This window comes from Taudactylus pleione, unplaced genomic scaffold (genome assembly GCF_031769625.1).
Source record: "Taudactylus pleione unplaced genomic scaffold, aTauple2 ptg000275l, whole genome shotgun sequence".
In the NCBI taxonomy this organism is placed as follows: domain Eukaryota; kingdom Metazoa; phylum Chordata; class Amphibia; order Anura; family Myobatrachidae; genus Taudactylus; species Taudactylus pleione.
This window is the reverse complement of record NW_028284677.1, coordinates 3,190,264-3,208,916: the sequence shown is the minus strand read 5'-3', so window position 1 is coordinate 3,208,916 and position 18,653 is coordinate 3,190,264. Positions and strand designations below refer to the sequence as shown.

General features: G+C 39.0%; 1 protein-coding gene across 2 annotated transcripts in view; it reads right to left on the bottom strand.

The window, feature by feature from the left end:
• FMN2 (formin 2) overlaps positions 1 to 15,485 on the bottom strand; it is a 414,500-nt gene extending 399,015 nt beyond the window's left edge. For both annotated transcript variants that reach the window (XR_015880159.1, XM_088481581.1), the window contains exon 1: positions 13,997 to 15,485. Coding sequence is in view for 1 of the 2 variants with exons in the window: in XM_088481581.1 (XP_088337707.1) it covers positions 13,997 to 15,359 (1,363 nt within the window). In the remaining variant the exon portion in view is untranslated. The remainder of the gene's footprint in view (positions 1 to 13,996) is intronic.
• Between the last annotated feature and the right edge of the window lie 3,168 nt (positions 15,486 to 18,653).

The window sequence follows — 18,653 nt, the reverse complement described above, 5'->3', positions numbered from 1 at the left end:
GATACTGTGAGTGTTTACTTCAAATATATACACAGTATGTCTGTGGCAATTGAAATATAACCCAGACACTGATATGCACAATTGAAGTGTCCTAAATGTAGATTAATAAACAGTTGCCAGATGTGTAGCTATTGTTAACAAATATCCAATGCTGATGTATTTAAGTTGTATTAGGGGAGCCTTTTGTTAAAATTATCAGATTGTTTGCCAAGGTTTGCTCCATCCATGAACAGGACAAAACCCCATTGTCTGTCATTCTTTTAGTCCAGACAGAAGTAAAATAAATAATGACCAGTTTGAGGATATATATATGTGAATGTGTGTATGTATGTATATACACACACATATATATTTATATATATGTGTGTCTGTGTGTGTATATATATATATGTATGTATATATGTACATATATATACACTTAGACGATCACATGGGTATCCACAATGCATGCACACATAGATATATAGTTGCAATTATAAATAGAAACACACAGCGCACCTTTTTCTGCTGCATGAAAACACACAACGCAATATAAAAACACACAATCATAAATATACAAGCACTCATAAAAGGTTCCTACACATTATGGTTTATATTAAAGTTATTAATTATGATATAAAATACATGTATTTAATATTTATGGTATACAACATGATAAACATGGCATGTTTGGTACTAAACTGACACACTGTTTATTTCCAGATATCTGAACCTATCAGTGAGGGAGTCACATCTTGTGTTCGATGGTTATGGAATATAGGAAATTATTGGTTAGAATGTGTACACTGTAATGTAGTGTCTCTATCTAATTTAAATCAATTAAAGAACGACAATGTAATCTGGAGAATTGGGACATACCCCTAGTGAACTGCCCTATGAACTACAGTGTACTACAAAGACCAAGAGCAAGAACCAATGGAATTATGTTTGTCTGTCTACATTGTTGTTATCATGATCTGTTAGGGTATATCGCCTGTGTCCTGGTCCCAGTTAGTAGCCATTCTCTGGGATGACCACAGACCTCTGGATTGATGACTGTAACTAGGACCGGTGCGCTTGCGTATGTAAAGACTATACCTTGTGATTGTATAATTTGTTTGCACTAATTGTATATCTATCTGCTTTTTGGTGAATAATATATTTTTGTGCTTTGGAAACATAATCAAAGTCTGAAGAGCAATTATTTCTGGTGCGACTTATTATGCTAAATAGCAACATTTTAGAGTGTATAGATAGGTAGGAATCAATAGTTCTGGTTTTGGCTCCTCATGGTTTCCCATTTTCTTTACTAGGGCTGTTCCTGCATGTTAAAGTCTGATTTCAGGGTTGAGGTGGGCTGTGGCCTCAGGGGTCATATGCTTGGTCAGCTGGGGTCTTGGGTATTACAACTCCACTTTCAGTTTCTGAGTTCGAGATTTTGATTCCAGGCTGTTGGATCATGGTGCAGGCCACCTCATGGTTGTTCGCCCGTGTCTCGAGTTCCTTCATTTCTTTCACTAGTTCGGAGTATCTAGGTTCCAGATTTGGTACTATGCAGTTGTCCTGCATTTTTGTCCCTAGTCAGTGTTTCCAGCCATTAGCTTCTGTGTTCAGGGGCTGTGATTGAGTTCTGTGCAACTGGTTCCAGGCTTTCTCTGTTCCAGTTAAGTATCCTTGTGCAGAATCAAGTTTAGAATTCTAGTACACGTTGTTGTGATTGCCAAGAACATTTGAGCTTTCAGCTACTAGTCAGTATTCACTCCATGAGCAGGCCACTTATTAACTCTCCTACCTTCTCCTACTTAATTTGGCCCCAAGGGTCCCAGCACCAGAAGTGCACCAGTAGCGGCAGATAGTGGCAACCAGTGCTGGGACCCGGTGTCTGCTCCCAGTGCTGGCAAAACTGGGTTAAACTTGGCACCAGACTTGAGCTGATTGTAGCTCGCAGCCCGGCAGCCTTGATTCCACACTGCTATTTAAATTTGGCACATGGAGGCTATTTGAATTTGGCACTGGCTGCGAGTAAGTCATGGCTTGCACACTGGTAGTCAATCCGGGGAGGCCGCAGTGAGTCAATCATGGTCGAGGCGAGCCAATCACAGCTGAGTGGAGGTGGGAAGGAGGATCAAAGAAGAGGACATGCTGTGAACAGCACTGACAGCTGTGGAAGAGGCCAGAAGATGGTGCAGTTAAGAAAGAAAATCCCCAGCCCTGGCTGCATGCAGAGAAGAAGAGGTAGCGCCACTGGCTTGGGTGGGTCAGTGGCAGAAGAATGAAATTGAGATCCAGAGAGTGCTGCAGTGGTGGGAAGTAAGAGCTAACTAAGCTCCCCACTGCAGCCTCTCCCAGCATACTAGTAGACGGTTTTGGGCCACCAGTATTTATTAACCCCTCTGTAGACCACCAGTTTGTCAGGCACTAGGCCCGTGGTGGTAATCAGGCATAAATTGTCATAATATGTTTAAGGGGCACCACTACCATGGGGCATAATGTGTATAAGGGACACTACTACTGTGGGGCATAATGTGTATAAGGGGCACTACTACTGTGGGGCATAATGTGTATAAGGGGCCCTACTACTATCAGGCATAATGCTTATAAGGGGCTCTACTACTGTATGGCATAATCTGTGTAACTACTACTGTGGGGCATAATCTGTATAATGGGCACTATTACTGTGCAGCATAACATGAATAAGGGGCAGTACTACTATGCGGCATAACATGAAGGGTACTACTACTGTGTGGTATAATCTGAATAAGGGGCACTACTACTGTGCAGCATAATGTGAATAAGGGGCACTACTACTGTGCAGCATAAATTGTGTGGTGAAATGGGAATAGGGGGCATTTTTGAGTGGCATATGAATTTTGGGCACTGTGTGGTATAATGTGAATTGGGGGTATTATATTACAGTACATATAATGTAACATGGATCTGGATTTTTCAATGTATTTTATGTGAATCATGGGGTACTAGTGTAGGTTAGGTTAGTACCTAACATACTGTATGTGTCACGAACTGTAGGGGAGAAGCCAGGGGATAGAGTGGCTAGGGAATAAGCAGGTGAGTGACAGCTAAGTCTCCCTATTGTGACCAAACCCAAGATAGGCTAGACCTGCCCAGAGGCGTGGAGTCTAACCCACTTGGTGGTCTTCACCAGTGACCCTTCCAGTTGGGATTTGGGTTTTGCTGCACCAAATGAATAATATAACAACTAATACTTGAACACTGGAGATTAACTGAAAATGGGAATACTGGATGAACTGAATACTGGACATTAGCTAAATACTTGAACACTGGAGATGTACAGAATTCTTGAACACTGGTGATGAACAGAATACTTGAATACTGGAGATGAACTAAGTACTTGAACACTGGAGATGTATGGAATACTTGAACACTGGTGATGAACAGAATACTTTGAACACAGGAGATGAACTTGGCAATGTTGGAGATCCTGGTCGCAGGCTTGCTAGAGAACACAGGAAAATGTACTGGGAATGCTAGAGATTCAGGTGCTGATTTGCACAGAGAAACACAGAGAGATGTCCAGCTGAGAGCTAACTAGTAATGAGCAGGAAACCTGACACCTCAGCAACACAGGGAGGCAACAATAAAGCAGGGCAGCACACTACAAGAAACACAGGAAAAATAACATAAGACACTGGAGTTCTGAGAGAGTTCTGGGGTCTACTACTGGGGGAGGACTACTACTGGGGCTCTGCATAGGGGGGGACTACTACTGGGGGCACTAGATAAAGGGCACTACTGGGGGTACTGCATAGGGGGGGCACATTCCTGGGGTCTACCACTAGGGGGAGGACTACTACTGGGGGCACTGCATAGGGGGGGACTACTACTGGGTGCAATATATAAAGGGCACTACTGGGGGCACTGCATAAGGGGACTACTACTGGGGGCACTATATAAAGGGCACTGCATGGGTGGGACTACTACTGGGGCACTATATAAGAGGCTTACTACTGGGGGCACTGCACAGGGGGGACCACTGCTGGCCCTGGGGCATTGCATAGAGGAATCACTACTGGGGGCCTGCATAAGAGGGACCACTCCTGGGGACACCGTATAAGGGGCAATGCATAGGGGGATCTCTACTGGGTGCCTGCATAAGAAGGGGCACTGCATATGGTGATCACTACTGGGGGCCTGCATAAGAAAGGGCACTACTAGGCCCTGCATAGGGGGGGAAACCAAACACAGGGGGCACTGTATAAGGGGCACTGCATAGGGGGGATCACTTCTGGGGGTCTGCATAAGAAGGGGCACTACTGGGGCCTGTATAGGGGGACCACTACAGGGGACACTGTATAAGGGGCACTGCATAGGGGGGATCACTACTGGGTGCCTGCATAGGAAGGGGCACTACAGGGGGCCTGCATGAGGGGGACCATTACAGGAGGCACTGTCCTGTACTCATTGCTGTAATCACCAGCGATTGTGGCCTGAGGTACCAGACAAGGTTCCCCCTTATCCCCCCTTTTGTTTGCACTGGTCCTGGAACCCATGACAGTTGCGCTACGGTCTGATCAACAATTTAAAGGTATCCGAGTAGGTACTGTCGAACCTAAATTATCTTTGTTCACTGATTATTTGTTGTTGCTTTTTATCTCTCGCCCCTCCATATCCATTCCAGCGATTCCTGTATCTCATATCAGTTTTCAGTTGTTTCGTGGGATATAAAATAAATGTAGTCAAATCCGAAATCCTTCCATTGTCTAGACCAGATTTGCTGCCATTCTGTACCCCCCTTACTTCTGCTTTTTCTGTTATTTCTTCAAAATTTAAATACTTTGGCATTTTTATTACTCCATCTAATCACCAAATATATACAGGTTGAGTCTCCCATATCCAAATATTCCGAAATACGGAATATTCCGAAATACGGAATATTTTTAGCTTACCGAGATAGTGACACCTTTGCTTTTTGACGGTTCACAATGTACACAAACTTTATTTAAGGCACAAAATTATTAAATATAAAGTATAAAATGACCTATAGGCTGTATGTATAAGGTGTATATGAAACAAATGAATTTCATGTATGTACACAAACTTTCTTGTTTAGATTTGGGCCCTATTCTAAAGACATTTCAATATAGAATGCTAATACTCCAAAATACGGAATATTCCGATATCCAAAATACCCTTGGTCCCAAGCATTTTGGATATGGGAGACTCAACCTGTAATGCCAACTTCCAACCAATTATAACTAAAATTTTACAAAAACTTCAACACTGGGTCTCACTTCCGCTTTCTTTATTAGGACGAGCAGCTGTCATCAAAAGTGCTTTATTTCCTAAATTAGCATATCCACTCCAAATGTTACCTATGTTTCTTTTTAAAACTGACACTGCTAAATGTACGGCAGCATTTCAACGTTTCTTATGAAATCGTAAAAAAAATAGGATTGCTAGAAGTCGTTTACTTCATCCCAAAATCAAGGGAGGGTTAGGACTTCCTGACATTTTTACCTACTCCTGCACCATTGCTTTTTGGTATATCTCGAACTGGTGTCTGGACCAATTGAACTTTACTAATAGATTGCTAGAAGAAGCATTATTTGCGCCTTTTGCCCTTGCAGTTTTGCTCCACTTACCCCGCTCGAAGCTGCTGGGTACCTATAGAGCATGGTCCGTCATACACAAACGTTTTGATTAAAAGGGCCGTATGCAACTAGCGGCGAAAACTGCCGTTATTACCAAAAAACAGGCGAATATGCAATTGGCAAAAAAAAACTGGAGAAAAGTTTTCTCCATCCCAGACCAGGCAAAATAAATGCAAAATCAATATTTTTGGCTAAATATGTGGGGATTTCTCTCAGAACTCTTTGGCAACCCCCCCTCCCCTAATGACAAATGACCCCAAAAAATGTTCGGAAGTTGCGCACTTTGGCAAAAAACGACCATGCAATTTTGGGTAAAAAAAAATAGGAGGCTATTTTTTTTTCCAGGAAATTACTGTTTCACCTAAATTGGAGGTACGTTAAAATGGGTGCAAATATATTTTCGTGTCGTAAAAATGCAATTTTAAAAAATTTAAAAACGCCTGCTGCGACCGCGTGCGATGTTTAAAACACTTCACATATCCATACTGCCCCCCATTTTGTTTTTTTTTGTTACCCAAAATTTGTGCCGTCGTTTTTTGCCAAAGTGCGCAACTTATGAAATTTTTTTGGGTAATTTATCATTAGGGGTGTCCAAAGGGTTCTGAAAGAAACCCCCACATTTAAAAATAGGGATTTTGCTTTTTTTTTGTTACCCAAAATTTGTGCCGTCGTTTTTTGCCAAAGTGCGCAACTTATGAAATTTTTTGGGGTAATTTATCATTAGGGGTGTCCAAAGGGTTCTGAAAGAAACCCCCACATTTAAAAATAGGGATTTTGCTTTTTTTTCGCCTTGTCTGGAATGGAGAAAACTTTTCTCCATTTTTTTTTCGCCAATTGCGTTTTCACCTATTTTTTTTTAGCGAAAATATCACCTTTTTTTGGCAAAAAATATGGCCATTTTCGCCAATGGTGAAAAAAACTTCCATTTTCGCTGCTAATTGAATACAGGTCAAAGTCTTAGTTCACTAAATTTATCCCTGTTATGGGGAAACCCTGATTTTATTCCTTCACTCACACTTTCTCATTATTTTTTGTGGAAACAAAAAGAATTTACAGCCATCTGGTAAGTATTTGACCCTGGAGGCAATTTATACTCTTTCCAACAATTTAAGGATTAATATGATATTCCTAATTCGCACTTTTTTCTATATTTGCAAACCCAACACTATATCAATAATAAAACAAGCTCTGGTTCATATGATTCCCTGCTACATAATGTTACGCCTGCTCCTATATATTCTCTTTTGACATTGGTTTCGAATTGCAAATTTAAACTTAGTTTTCTCTATAATGATTTATTGCCCAAGACATGGACAAATTGTGGCACAAAGTATGGTCCTCCTGGTCTACAGATTTCTCTAATTTTACATTTTCTACCCGAATTCTCAAACAACTTCCATCAATATTAAAATGGATAAAATCGGCTAAACTCCAGAAAATCCATATAAAATTTCTTAATAGAGTCTACCTCTCACAAATACAATGGAGCCGCATAACCCATTCTGATTCTGCCTGTTGCCTAAAATGCTCTTTTTCCTCTGCAACCTTTATTCAAAATGTTTGGCAATGTTCCAAAATTAAAAGATTTTGGTACAAAGTCTTTCATTTTATTCATCAGATCATGGGGAAACAATTGCCTTTCACCTGGGAACCATTCCTATTATCAGATTTCACCTCTTGGTCCCCAATATTATTACCTAAAACTGTGTTGCCATTGTTGGCGGTTCTTGTAACTTAGCTAGAAAATTGATTTTACAACATCGGCTCTCGAGGACAGGGCTCGGTTCAGACTCGCTCACTAGATGCGTTCTCACGCAGAGAAAGTATGAAAATCCGCGATCGCATGGCATCAGCACGCCCACTATGTTTTGGTGTGCGATCGCAGTGTGTATGCAGACGCCCACCAGCCTGTCTTAAGACGCCCACTTATGCACGTCATCTCCAGGATGTGTATGCAACCATCGCTAACATCGAGTACCATCGGAAGCGATCGCAGCACTTGTGGTTGCCCACACCCTACCGTAAGCACTGCGAGTGCTTCAGTGTGAATTTCAACCATGTGACGTGTCTTAATTATGCACGCCTCTGAAACGGCGTGGATGAGTTTGCACCACCAGTCCTCTGTTTTCATCAGCCATCCCCTGTCACCACCCACAAACAGCTTGTCCTGTCATTCTAGCTAGCGGTCTGGCTATCGCAGCTAGCAAACGCTTCCCGATCACATGGACTAGTTCACGCATGCGCAGATTGCAAACATCGGCAGGCTGCATGCGAACGCAGCCTAGCGAGCAGGTCTCAATCAGGCCCACAGTTCCATCTTTAGAAATGCTAAAATTTGAATTGTTGTCCATACTTTATTTTGATAGCTGTGCTGCTCTGTATGATATTGAATAAGGAGTTAAGGTATTTTACACAAAATGGGAACTATATCTAGATTATTTACCCACCGAAACTTCTGATAATATAATGAAAATATTTGAAAAAAACACCTGGTCATCACTGCAACGTCTCACTAGATCTATTTGTCCGTCAAGACATTTTTCGTTTTTTCTCTTACCTCTGGTTTTATTTTTTCTTTCCCATTTTTTACCCTTACATTTATTTTATTTTCCCCCATAAAATAAAAATATTTATTAATTATTGCTATTGTCAAAATGTATTTCTTTATTGACATTCTTTATGTAATACAAAGTTTTACATTTTCTTGTAATATTGATGTATATTGAATACAATATAAATGTTTTTAAAAAAAAAAAAAAAAGAAAGAGGGGACTGCTTTTTTTCTTTTCCTAAAAGCATGCTCCTTAATTACTGGAAGCCAGATTGGAGGATAACTTCCCCTATCCCCGGACTGTATAGTTGGGGGTTGTCTGGTGATCAAAACAATCACCAGACATTAACTTCTATTGGGGCACATAGTCTCAAAGTCTACAACCTCTGCCCACCTCATTTGGCAATTCTTTTTTTTTTTGTCTTTCACTTTAATCTGGCGCCAGTGGTGCATGGAACAGCCCCACTGCTAACTTTAGTTGGCCATATTATCCACAGTTTTAAGGTATATGCAGAAGATGAGCCCATAAGAAAGTCCATAAGACATAAGAAAATATGAGACTATTATGGCAACCGATGAGGTGAAAATATAGAAATGGTGTTTAGTGAGAAATAAAGGTGAAATGATCACACAGATTAAAATGTAAACTTTTTATATTACCACTATATATATATATATATATATATATATATATATACATTTGAATAATACAAAGAAACATAAGTGTGCCCCATTATAAGTCCATATCTTTATGACTCATTGGCAGCACCACCAAGTGGTTTTTTTTACAAGCATTAATAATATTAGGAAACTGTTTTTTGTTCCACAAACACTCGTACATAACTATCCATCCTGACCTGTCAATATTTCCAGAATGTGCACATATCTTATATAAGACACTGTAACTTTAACTTATTGCCTACCACACTGACAACTGCAATAGTCTCCTTACTTGCCTTTCCCTAATCAGACTCTCAATATATTTTGAAGGCAGCGGCTAGACTGATTTTCCTCACAAAACGATTTGCCGCTTCTGTTGCTTTCTGTTAGTCCTTACATTGGCAGCCTGTATCTTATCAAATCCAATATAAAATACTTTTTCTACCATACAAGGCCATAATCAGCACTGCCGTAACATAAATCACTTTTGTCAAAATACCTCTCAACTACATTCTTCCGCTCAGCCTAAGATCTGTGTCTCTCATCCCACACGCATTACCTGCTCCCATTCATGGTTACAGGACTTCTTTCAGGCTGGGTATACCTGGAATGCTCTCCCATGCACAAGACTTTCCTCTAGTCTCCAAACCTTCAAGTGTTCCCTGAAAACTCACATCTTCAGACAAGCTTATAAAATTCTAGACCACTCACATAACCTCCATTATGCTATCCAACTATATTCTTTTTATACAGGCCATACATAACTTTACATACAGTGTGTTCTGTATTTCCAGCCTCCTTTTATACAGTCTACACATACATTTAAATACAGTATGTTGTCCTTCTACACAGCCCACTGACCCAAAGATAACATTGCTGTGTGACTGGATCATGTAGTCCACCAAGAATCTCTGAAATCTTGCTGCACCATATGCATTATTTAGCACTTACCCTCATGTATCAAATTCCTATTTTCCCATAAATTGTAAGCTTGCAATCCTTACCTCATTATATAAAAAAATGTGTCATCTGGCACTGAATAAATAAAAATATATAAATGGGCTTCGGTCAATCTCTTCAATTATTAACAGAAACACAATCAGTAATTAATTATCCAATTCATCAATGTTCAGAATAATTCTTCAAAAATAATTATTTTTACATAATTTGAAGCAAATAAATCCTTTTGTGATTTTAAGCAATCACATGTGAGCTGGTAATGTTCTCAAAGCAATGAGCAAGAGATGAGAATGTAGAAAAATCTTCCAAGTTTAATAATAATCTAAAAAACAAATACTAAAATTCTTTCTCTTATAAAAGCTTTCTCTCATAAAAACTATCAAAGTCTCATCCGGAGAAAAAAGCAACTTTGTATGCAACGATGGTAATCTCAAAAACAGTGTTACTGCATATTCATGACTTTTGGAAGCTTGGGATCTGGGCGGTAAATGAGAATGCTGGCTGATGTTTTAGTCCCGGGTCTCTTAGTGGTCTGCTGCCACTGTCCTTACCCCTCCTGTCCACTTGTCCAACACTGATTGGACTAATAAGGATTTAAAACCCACTCTGAAATGAAAATCTAGGCCACGTCCATCTGTGTCTGCTGACGCATTTCTACCTGCTTCCAAAGTTCCGCTTTGCTAGTTGCAGGGCGGATGTTTTTACAATACATGTTACAGAGGCTCCAGAATTTAGAGGTAGCCCTAGCACAGGGAGAGATGCATTGGATTTTCGATTTGGGTTCCAGTGTACTCAATTCGGATTTTGAGCTAAAATGGTTCCTATAGATCTCATAGCCTAACCCTTTTGTTGCAGGATATGTAATTTGCTCCTATTGACACCCGTGCATATACATGAATTTATACCATCCTCATGATTGCAATTCGCTTACATCATTGCCTCTTTGTTCATTCATGTTTATTCTTTATTCTACACTATTTTGCAGAGACTTTACTATACTTGTATTTTTATTTTATTTATATACAGTTATGCACATGTGGCCTCCATTTTCATTACAGCATGGGTTTATTAAGATCAGTGTCGGACAAGCGGACGGGAGGGGTAAGGACAGCAGCTGCAGAATGCTGAGAGACCCGGGACTAAAACATCAGCCGGCATTCTCATTTACCACCCAGATCCCAAGCTTCCAAAGGTCTGGTGAGCACAGAAACATCTTATGCTCCACTGACATCGCTGCATATACAATTGCTATTTGTAAAGACAAAAGGTACCCGGCGCTAACAGTGGTGTATATGTCAAAATTTGCTGCACACCTATACGAGAGGTTTCGACAAGGTTCTCACAAAGAAAGATACAACCAAAAATGTATAAGGTGGCGCTAAACGACACAACACATTCAGATAATAAAATATCCTATTTTAAACACAATATCACAATAAATAAAATACAATCTAAAAATGATATAGGACACAAACATATAAAATAGGAAAGAAAGTCCTCTCTATGACTCAAATAATGTATTAAATTGGCACAAAATTAGACATGTGTCCACATTCTATTAAATGTAAACCAACAATATGCCACATAAAGAACTACAATACAATGTTGCAGTAGTGCTACTGCACAGATATTTGAAGTTCCAATAAAAATGGATTTAAAAATGCATATATGTGTATATTCAGTGTATCAATGGAATCCCATATACTCACAGTCCTGGGGAAAAAAAAGAAAAAATATATGTATAATAAGAGGCACCTCTTAATGACTGATGTTAAAAGAGTAGGTGTATTGCTGTATCCGTGTAATCTGCTGAGCAGACACTTTGATAGCTGTGAGGTATCAGTCCCAATGTACTTCAGCAATGTGCCAATTCGTATATGCACTGTATTTTCAGCGCTGGCTCTGTGTTGCGGAGCACAGTTCGCTCCAGTAATATGCCAGCATCTGTAGCAGGTGTAAAGGTAAAGTCCGTGGCAGAGCTTACTCACAGTCACACATGAGACGAAGGCACAATGACCAGCGCGGGTCGTCTCTGTCTCCAGCCCTAGCCGCACACCTACTCTTTTAACATCAGTCATTAAGAGGTGCCACTTATTATACATATATTTTTTTTTCTTTTTTTCCCAGGACTGTGAGTATATGGAATTCCACTGATACACTGAATATACACATATGCATATTTAAATCCATTTTTATTGGAACTTCAAAAATGATATGCATTAGCACTACTGCAACATTGTATTGTAGTTCTTTATGTGGCATATTTTTGGTTTATTTTCTTGTACTCATTTATTAGATTGTGGGCACATTAGTGTCTAATTTTGTGCCAATTTAATACATTATTTGAGTCATAGAGAGGACTTTATTTCCTCTTTTATATGTTTATGTCCTATATCATTTTTAGATTGTATTTTATTTATTGTGATATTGTGATTAAAATAGGATATTTTATTATCTGAATCTGTTGTGTCATTTAGCGCCACCTTATACATTTTTGGTTGTACAAATGCTATTTAACAGGAGGTGTCTGTAATATTTTCATGACCATCCCAGCCACAAATATGCAGTATCACTGTTTGTGAGATTACCATTGTTTCATACAAAGTTGCTTTTTTCTCTGGATGAGACTTTGAAAGGTTTTATAAGAGAAATAATTTTAGTATTTGTTTTGTTTTTGTGTGGATTGAGACTGATTATTAATAAACTTGGAAGTTTTTTTCTACATTCTCATCTCTTGCGCATTGCTTTGAGAACATTACCACTTCACATGTGATTGCTTAAAACCGCAAAAGGATTTATTTGCTTCAAATTATCTGAAAATATTTTTTTTTAAGAATTATTCAGAACTATTATTATGAATTATTTTGAATTGGATAATTAACTACTGATTGTGCTTCTGTTGATAATTGAAGAAGAGATTGACCGAAGCCCATTTATATATTTTTATTTATTTAGCGCTGGATGACAATTTTTTTTACATAGAACCATTTTTTACAGAAGGTTGAACTGGTTTTTTTATGTGTTTTTGGCTGCAGAATACTTAAAGCACCTGGTAATAAGATTGTTAATTTGCATCTATAAGGACTTATTTTTCAACCTCTTATCTCTTTGTCTGTCTGTTATTACCCAGTCTTGTTTTATTATTGTGTTTTCTTCCCAATGAATATGCTGACGCTATATAAATAACTGTTAATAAATAATAAAAATTGCATAACCTTCATAAACTACACTACCCAACTAGCTTCCACACATAACTTTACATACATACAGTATGTTCTGTATTTCTAGCCTCCTTTTATACAGTCCATACATAAATTTACATACAGTATGTTATCTTTCTACACAAACCACTGACCCAAGGATAACGTTGCTGTGTGTCTGGATCATGTAGTCTACCAAGAATCTCTGCAATCTGGCTGAACCATATGGAATATTTAGCACGTACCCTCATGTATCAAATTCCTATTTTCCCATAGATTGCAAGTTTGCAAGGAGGACCCTCTTACCTCTTTGTCTGTCTGTTGTTACCCAGTCTCGTTTTATTAATGTTTTGTTCCCAATTGTAAAGCACAATTTAAGCATGTGCATTAGAGAAATCACAGGTAAATTGGCACCAGTGCCATTTTTACTGTATATCTACGCTTTACGCAGTAGACTCTAGCACAGTGCCATCACAGAAGCGCATCTACTGGCAATACAGGACAAAAACCTCATAGTATATTAATTAACCTCTAACTAAATTAATCCTAGGGTTTTATTTTTATAATAGAGATGTTGTAAGCTCTACCGTGTCCAGGACTGAATAAACATTATAGGGCTTATGCAGAGTTAGCAGTAAGAGTGAAAATAAAGGATCAATTTACATTTTTTTAAAACTCTTACTCCTCAGGCCATATCTGTATAGTGTTGCATAATATATTGGTGCTATAGAAATAAAGACCAGTAATAATGATTAAAAAAGGCAATGTTAATAACATGAAAAGTACATACAGAAGTGTATGAGCATTAGTGAACTGTTCAATGAGCATCAGTACAGCCTCTGCTGCATGGAGAAAATGTATGTTCAGTTTATACTGTTCATTCTATATGTCAGGGCTTCCATGTAACAGCAATCAATTTGGCAATATTTGTATGTTTAGGTGTCATCTTCGCAATACCACTCACACTTATAGAAAAAATTTGAATTACAGTCAATAAAAATGAAATGTTTCCTCACCTGTGAACACATTGGGAAAACTTGATGCAGGAACATTTGAAGTTTTTGATCCATACGGTAACATTTCTGGTGAGCTTCCTTTCCTCAAATTTTTGTTTTGGGCCTTGATCATTTCATATGTCCAGTCTGCAGACATGCTGCTGCTCCCTGTCAAGCTGCTGGTTGTGTTCTTCCGAATGCCTACATTGTCCTCTTTAAGAAATTGGCCCATTTTTTTACGAAACTGTGGACTATGCAAAGGTGAGGCAAAAGGAGAACAGTTTGAAGAGGTTTGTTGACTGCTTGGTTTAATTGCAGAACGTGTTTTACCTTCAGTGTCGTTTTGGACAGCTGTGTACCTATCCTGAGTGACTGGTGCTGAACTAAGAAGTACTGTATCATTTTGCTCAGGTAATAAACCATGTTTCTCTTTTGTTATACAGTTTACATTATCCTTATCTCCATTTGCATTTGAAAGTTCCCTAAAGTCGGTAATGGTAGTAATATTTTCCTTTGGACTTCCATCAGACATAGATCCTAAGTCTCTAGTTTCATTGATATGTACTAGTGAAGAAGAGATATCAATATGATTTGTTACAGTTGCTGTCTTACCTGCAGTATCTTGGCAGCTTTCTTCAAGGTGGCATCCCTTTCCTAATGCATTAAGAGTTACTTCATAAGAACCTTCAGTTCCATTAATAACAACACCTTCTTTTTCATCTGAATGAGCTACATTTGAGTTTCTGTCCTTATTACTTGTTAGCTGTTCACCTGCATCCCAAAATAATGTGTGGGAGCTTGTGAGGTGTCCTTGAAAAACTTTTGACTGACCAGCTTCACTTTCATAAGATCCCTCTTCAGAAAACTGCATCCGAATTGCCAACTGGATGTCAGACAGCAAGTCATCTTGTTCAGTGGCTGAATGAAAGCTGTATATATCTGTATCAGATCCTGAACTGGTCTTTTGTCCTTCCTGTATCTCACTGGCAGCAGCTGCTACCAGGGATTTGCAGATCTGGAAATTGTCAGCATCTGTATCAGAAAGGCCTCCTTCGTCGGCTGAAATGCTAACGTCTGGAGTTTTTATAGTCACTGAATGGGTACTGTCCAGCTCTTCTGTTTGCAGATGTTGCTTTCCCAATATATCCTCCTTGGAATCACATGTACCATCTTTGGACCTTGCTAGTGTCTTTCTGATTCTTAAATTAGAGAACACAGAAGCTCTGGACTCAGACTTGCTTCTTTTTTTACCATGTTGCTCACTGCGTTTTCCTAGGGTTCTTCTGCCTCCTTTTTTTGTATTCTCTCCATCTTCGGGCCTATGCTCTGCTCTTTCCTGTACATCTCCCGAGGTTTTCTTTAGCTTCCCATCCTGATTCCCCATCTTATTCAGAAATAGATGATCTCTAACAAATAATACATGTCACCGGGATACAAAGCTGATGCTTAGTGAGAAAATCCGTCCCCTTTGCTGTAAAGGAAGAAATGCTTTTGTTTGCTGTATTTCTCTTCCGTCTGTGCTGCCTTTGTGCATAATAAGCTGCTTGCAGGCTGCTCCACAGAGACATGCTCAGTGTTCAGCTGCACATTACTGACTGCTCCCACCAGAATCTGATCCTGATTTCACTGATGCTGGATTTGCGACGTATATTGTAACAAAATACAGCCACTTATACATAGCACTCACGTTATTTCCATTAATGTATTTAGAAAATATCTAAAAAACATTATCCTGGAAGAAAAAAATAACCACTTAAAAAACATTAATAAAATTGGTGTAGCCTGTGTACTAAATGTATTAATAAAGGACTTACAGTATGTAGTATTTGTTGTTGTACTTAATTAAAATATGGGCAAATAATTATTAGATTTATATTTTTAGTATTTTTAAAAAATAGAAAAAATATTCCTTTACAATTCCCATGAAACAGATGCATATCGGACAGATGTGTATACATGCCACGGCATCATGGGTTGTCTTTACAGTTTTACACGACAAGTAATGTAACTAGGCAGAATTGTCTGGACTGCAGCTGTTATAAGGAATGCCAGCCCTAAAAAAAGATTTATGTACAGTATAAAGCTGGGCACCCACTATACAATTTTCTGTCAGATATCTGTCCAATCTGGCTGGTTGGAATGAAAACCTGGTAATGTATGGGAGCAAATGACAATCATCCATTTGGTCACAAACACTGGAAAATAGCCAAAAATGGTTGTTCAGACAAATTACTTAAAACACACAAATTTAACCAATTTGAACAATTTTTTTGTCCTTTTTTCAGTATTTAAAACCATATGATTGACTGTCATTTGCTCCCATACATTACCAGGTTTTCATTCCAACCAGCTAGATTGGACAGATATTTGACAGAAATTGTATAGTAGATGCCCAGCTTTACAGCGCTAGAAACAGGCTAGCTAATTAGATGTACAATACTTGTAAAAAGAGGTCAGCTTGAATAAATAAAGACAATAAACAATATACATTTTAATTGAATCATAGCACCTTCGGTGAAGGACTATTTATTGGGTGAATTGTATCTTTAAGTCGTCGAGTTCAGGGAAGGATTTGTGTTTCTTAAGTGGTTCACATATTATTTGATATCTCCTACCAATTACCTACAGGTGACACTGTTTTTTGGAATCTTATTCCCTGTCAGGTGGAATTAATAGATCTATGTTAAGGCCCCCATACATCAGAGATTGATTGCAGCAATCATGCAATTTGCAATCGATTGTGTATAAAAATCTTTCCCTTTTTCAATCGATTGTGGCATCTCTCCAATATGCAATCGATTGAAAAAGGGAAAGATTTTTATACACAATCGATTGCAAATTGCACGATTGCTGCAATCAATCTCTGATGTATGGGGGCCTTTAGAGGTACTCTTTATTTTATATTGGTTATACATGTTGTAATTATAAGTGTAGCAATTTTTTGATGTATAATGTTGTTTCAATAGTGATCACTTATTTCTCTTTGTGACTGTAATAGCATTGTATTTAAGTGAATCTGGTACCAGCACATTTTTCTGAGTTTTAAATTTTGTCTCCTGTACACATATTTCATGTGCAAATAAAATATTGTTTATATATTCAAGTTGACCACTATGGGCCGTATTCAATTTGAGGCATTAAGTCCGGATTCGCGGTAATTTACCACCGATGACGTAATTATCGCCTGTTTTAGTTTTACCCTGTATTCAATTTGAAAAACTTTCTACCTAGGCGTTAAGTCAATGCAATGTAATAGGCAGTAAAGTATCGCCTATGAATGGCAGGCGTTAAAAAGTGCAGAATTGGCGTTTTGGCGTGCAACATTTTGGGAACCCCCGTGCAGCCTTCAGACAGTCCCCCAAAGGTAATCTGTGTAAAAAAAAATAAAAAATTAAGGACACCCCAAAAATTTATTTGAAAAAGGGGGCGAAAAAAAAGTTGGGGTACAAACTTAAAAAATAGAGAACTTGACTCTGCGGGGGTCCCCAAGTATGCCCCAAGTGTTTTTTTGATTGCAGGTGTTTGCAGCAGGTGGGTTTTTCAAATTTTTTTAAAGTCACTTTAGCAACTTTAAAATATGCTAAACCCCATTTTCAAGTACCCCAAATTTGATGGCCATAGTTGTTTTGCCCTAAAAAAACCTTCAAAATGCTTTTCTGCATCACCTTATTCAAAGCCGCATTTATGCACCTGCCACAGCTATTAGAAACCCCGACTTCGTTCAGGAGTTAAAAAAGGGGGTACCCTTTGTCCTCCCCTATGTCTACACTTCTTTAGGGGGGTCCCTAGAATATTTTCCAAAAATTCCCGTTTTGTTTAACCTGTAAAAAAACGGGGCAAAAATTTACAAAAATATGACGTAAGGTCCCCCCCCAAAAGCCAAACCAGCCCCAGGCTTGCCAGCCAGTGGTGGTTTCTAAAAATATGGGGAACAAAAAGTGTAGGGTTCCACCGTATTTTAGAAACCAACCCAAGGCTGCAGGGACCAGTTCTGGTTTTAAATATAGAGGTAAAAAAAATGTGGGGATACCCTTAAATTTAAGACCAGCACCAGACGCAACTGACCAGGGTGTCGGTACCTGCCACAGCCCGGAGACCCAATCACCGGGGCTCCAGGTCCAAAGCATTAGCACCCCAAATTGGTCAGCGTAAGCCGGTGATCTCGGGGGAGTCAGGGACCCCCCAAAGAAGGGTCCCCCCCCTCCCGAGCACCACAGGCTTATGCTGAAGCCCGGGGCTCTTCCACATACCCCTGGCTTGGTGGGTATGGAGGTAATGGGGTGGCCAAATAATGTAAAACTATTGTGTTTTACAGTGGAACTACAAGTGCCAGCATGCCTGCCATTTTGCACTTGTGGAACAACAAGTGGCAGCAGACATGCGGCACCTATAACTTCACTGTAAAATAAATAGTTAAAAAAAGACAAAACACACACAGTGACAATATAACCTTATTACACACACCTACCCATTCACACATACTTACCTATACCAGATGAATCTGTCCCCTTCTCCAGTAGAATATGCTTAAAACATGGCACAGCAAAGAAGAATTCATACTCACCTATATCCTGGCGCTGATCTCCGCAGCATCACCGGGACTTGGCAAAACAAAAAAAACAAGTTTACCCGATCCACGCACTAGCTATCAGTATGTGTGTTGCCACACATACTCATA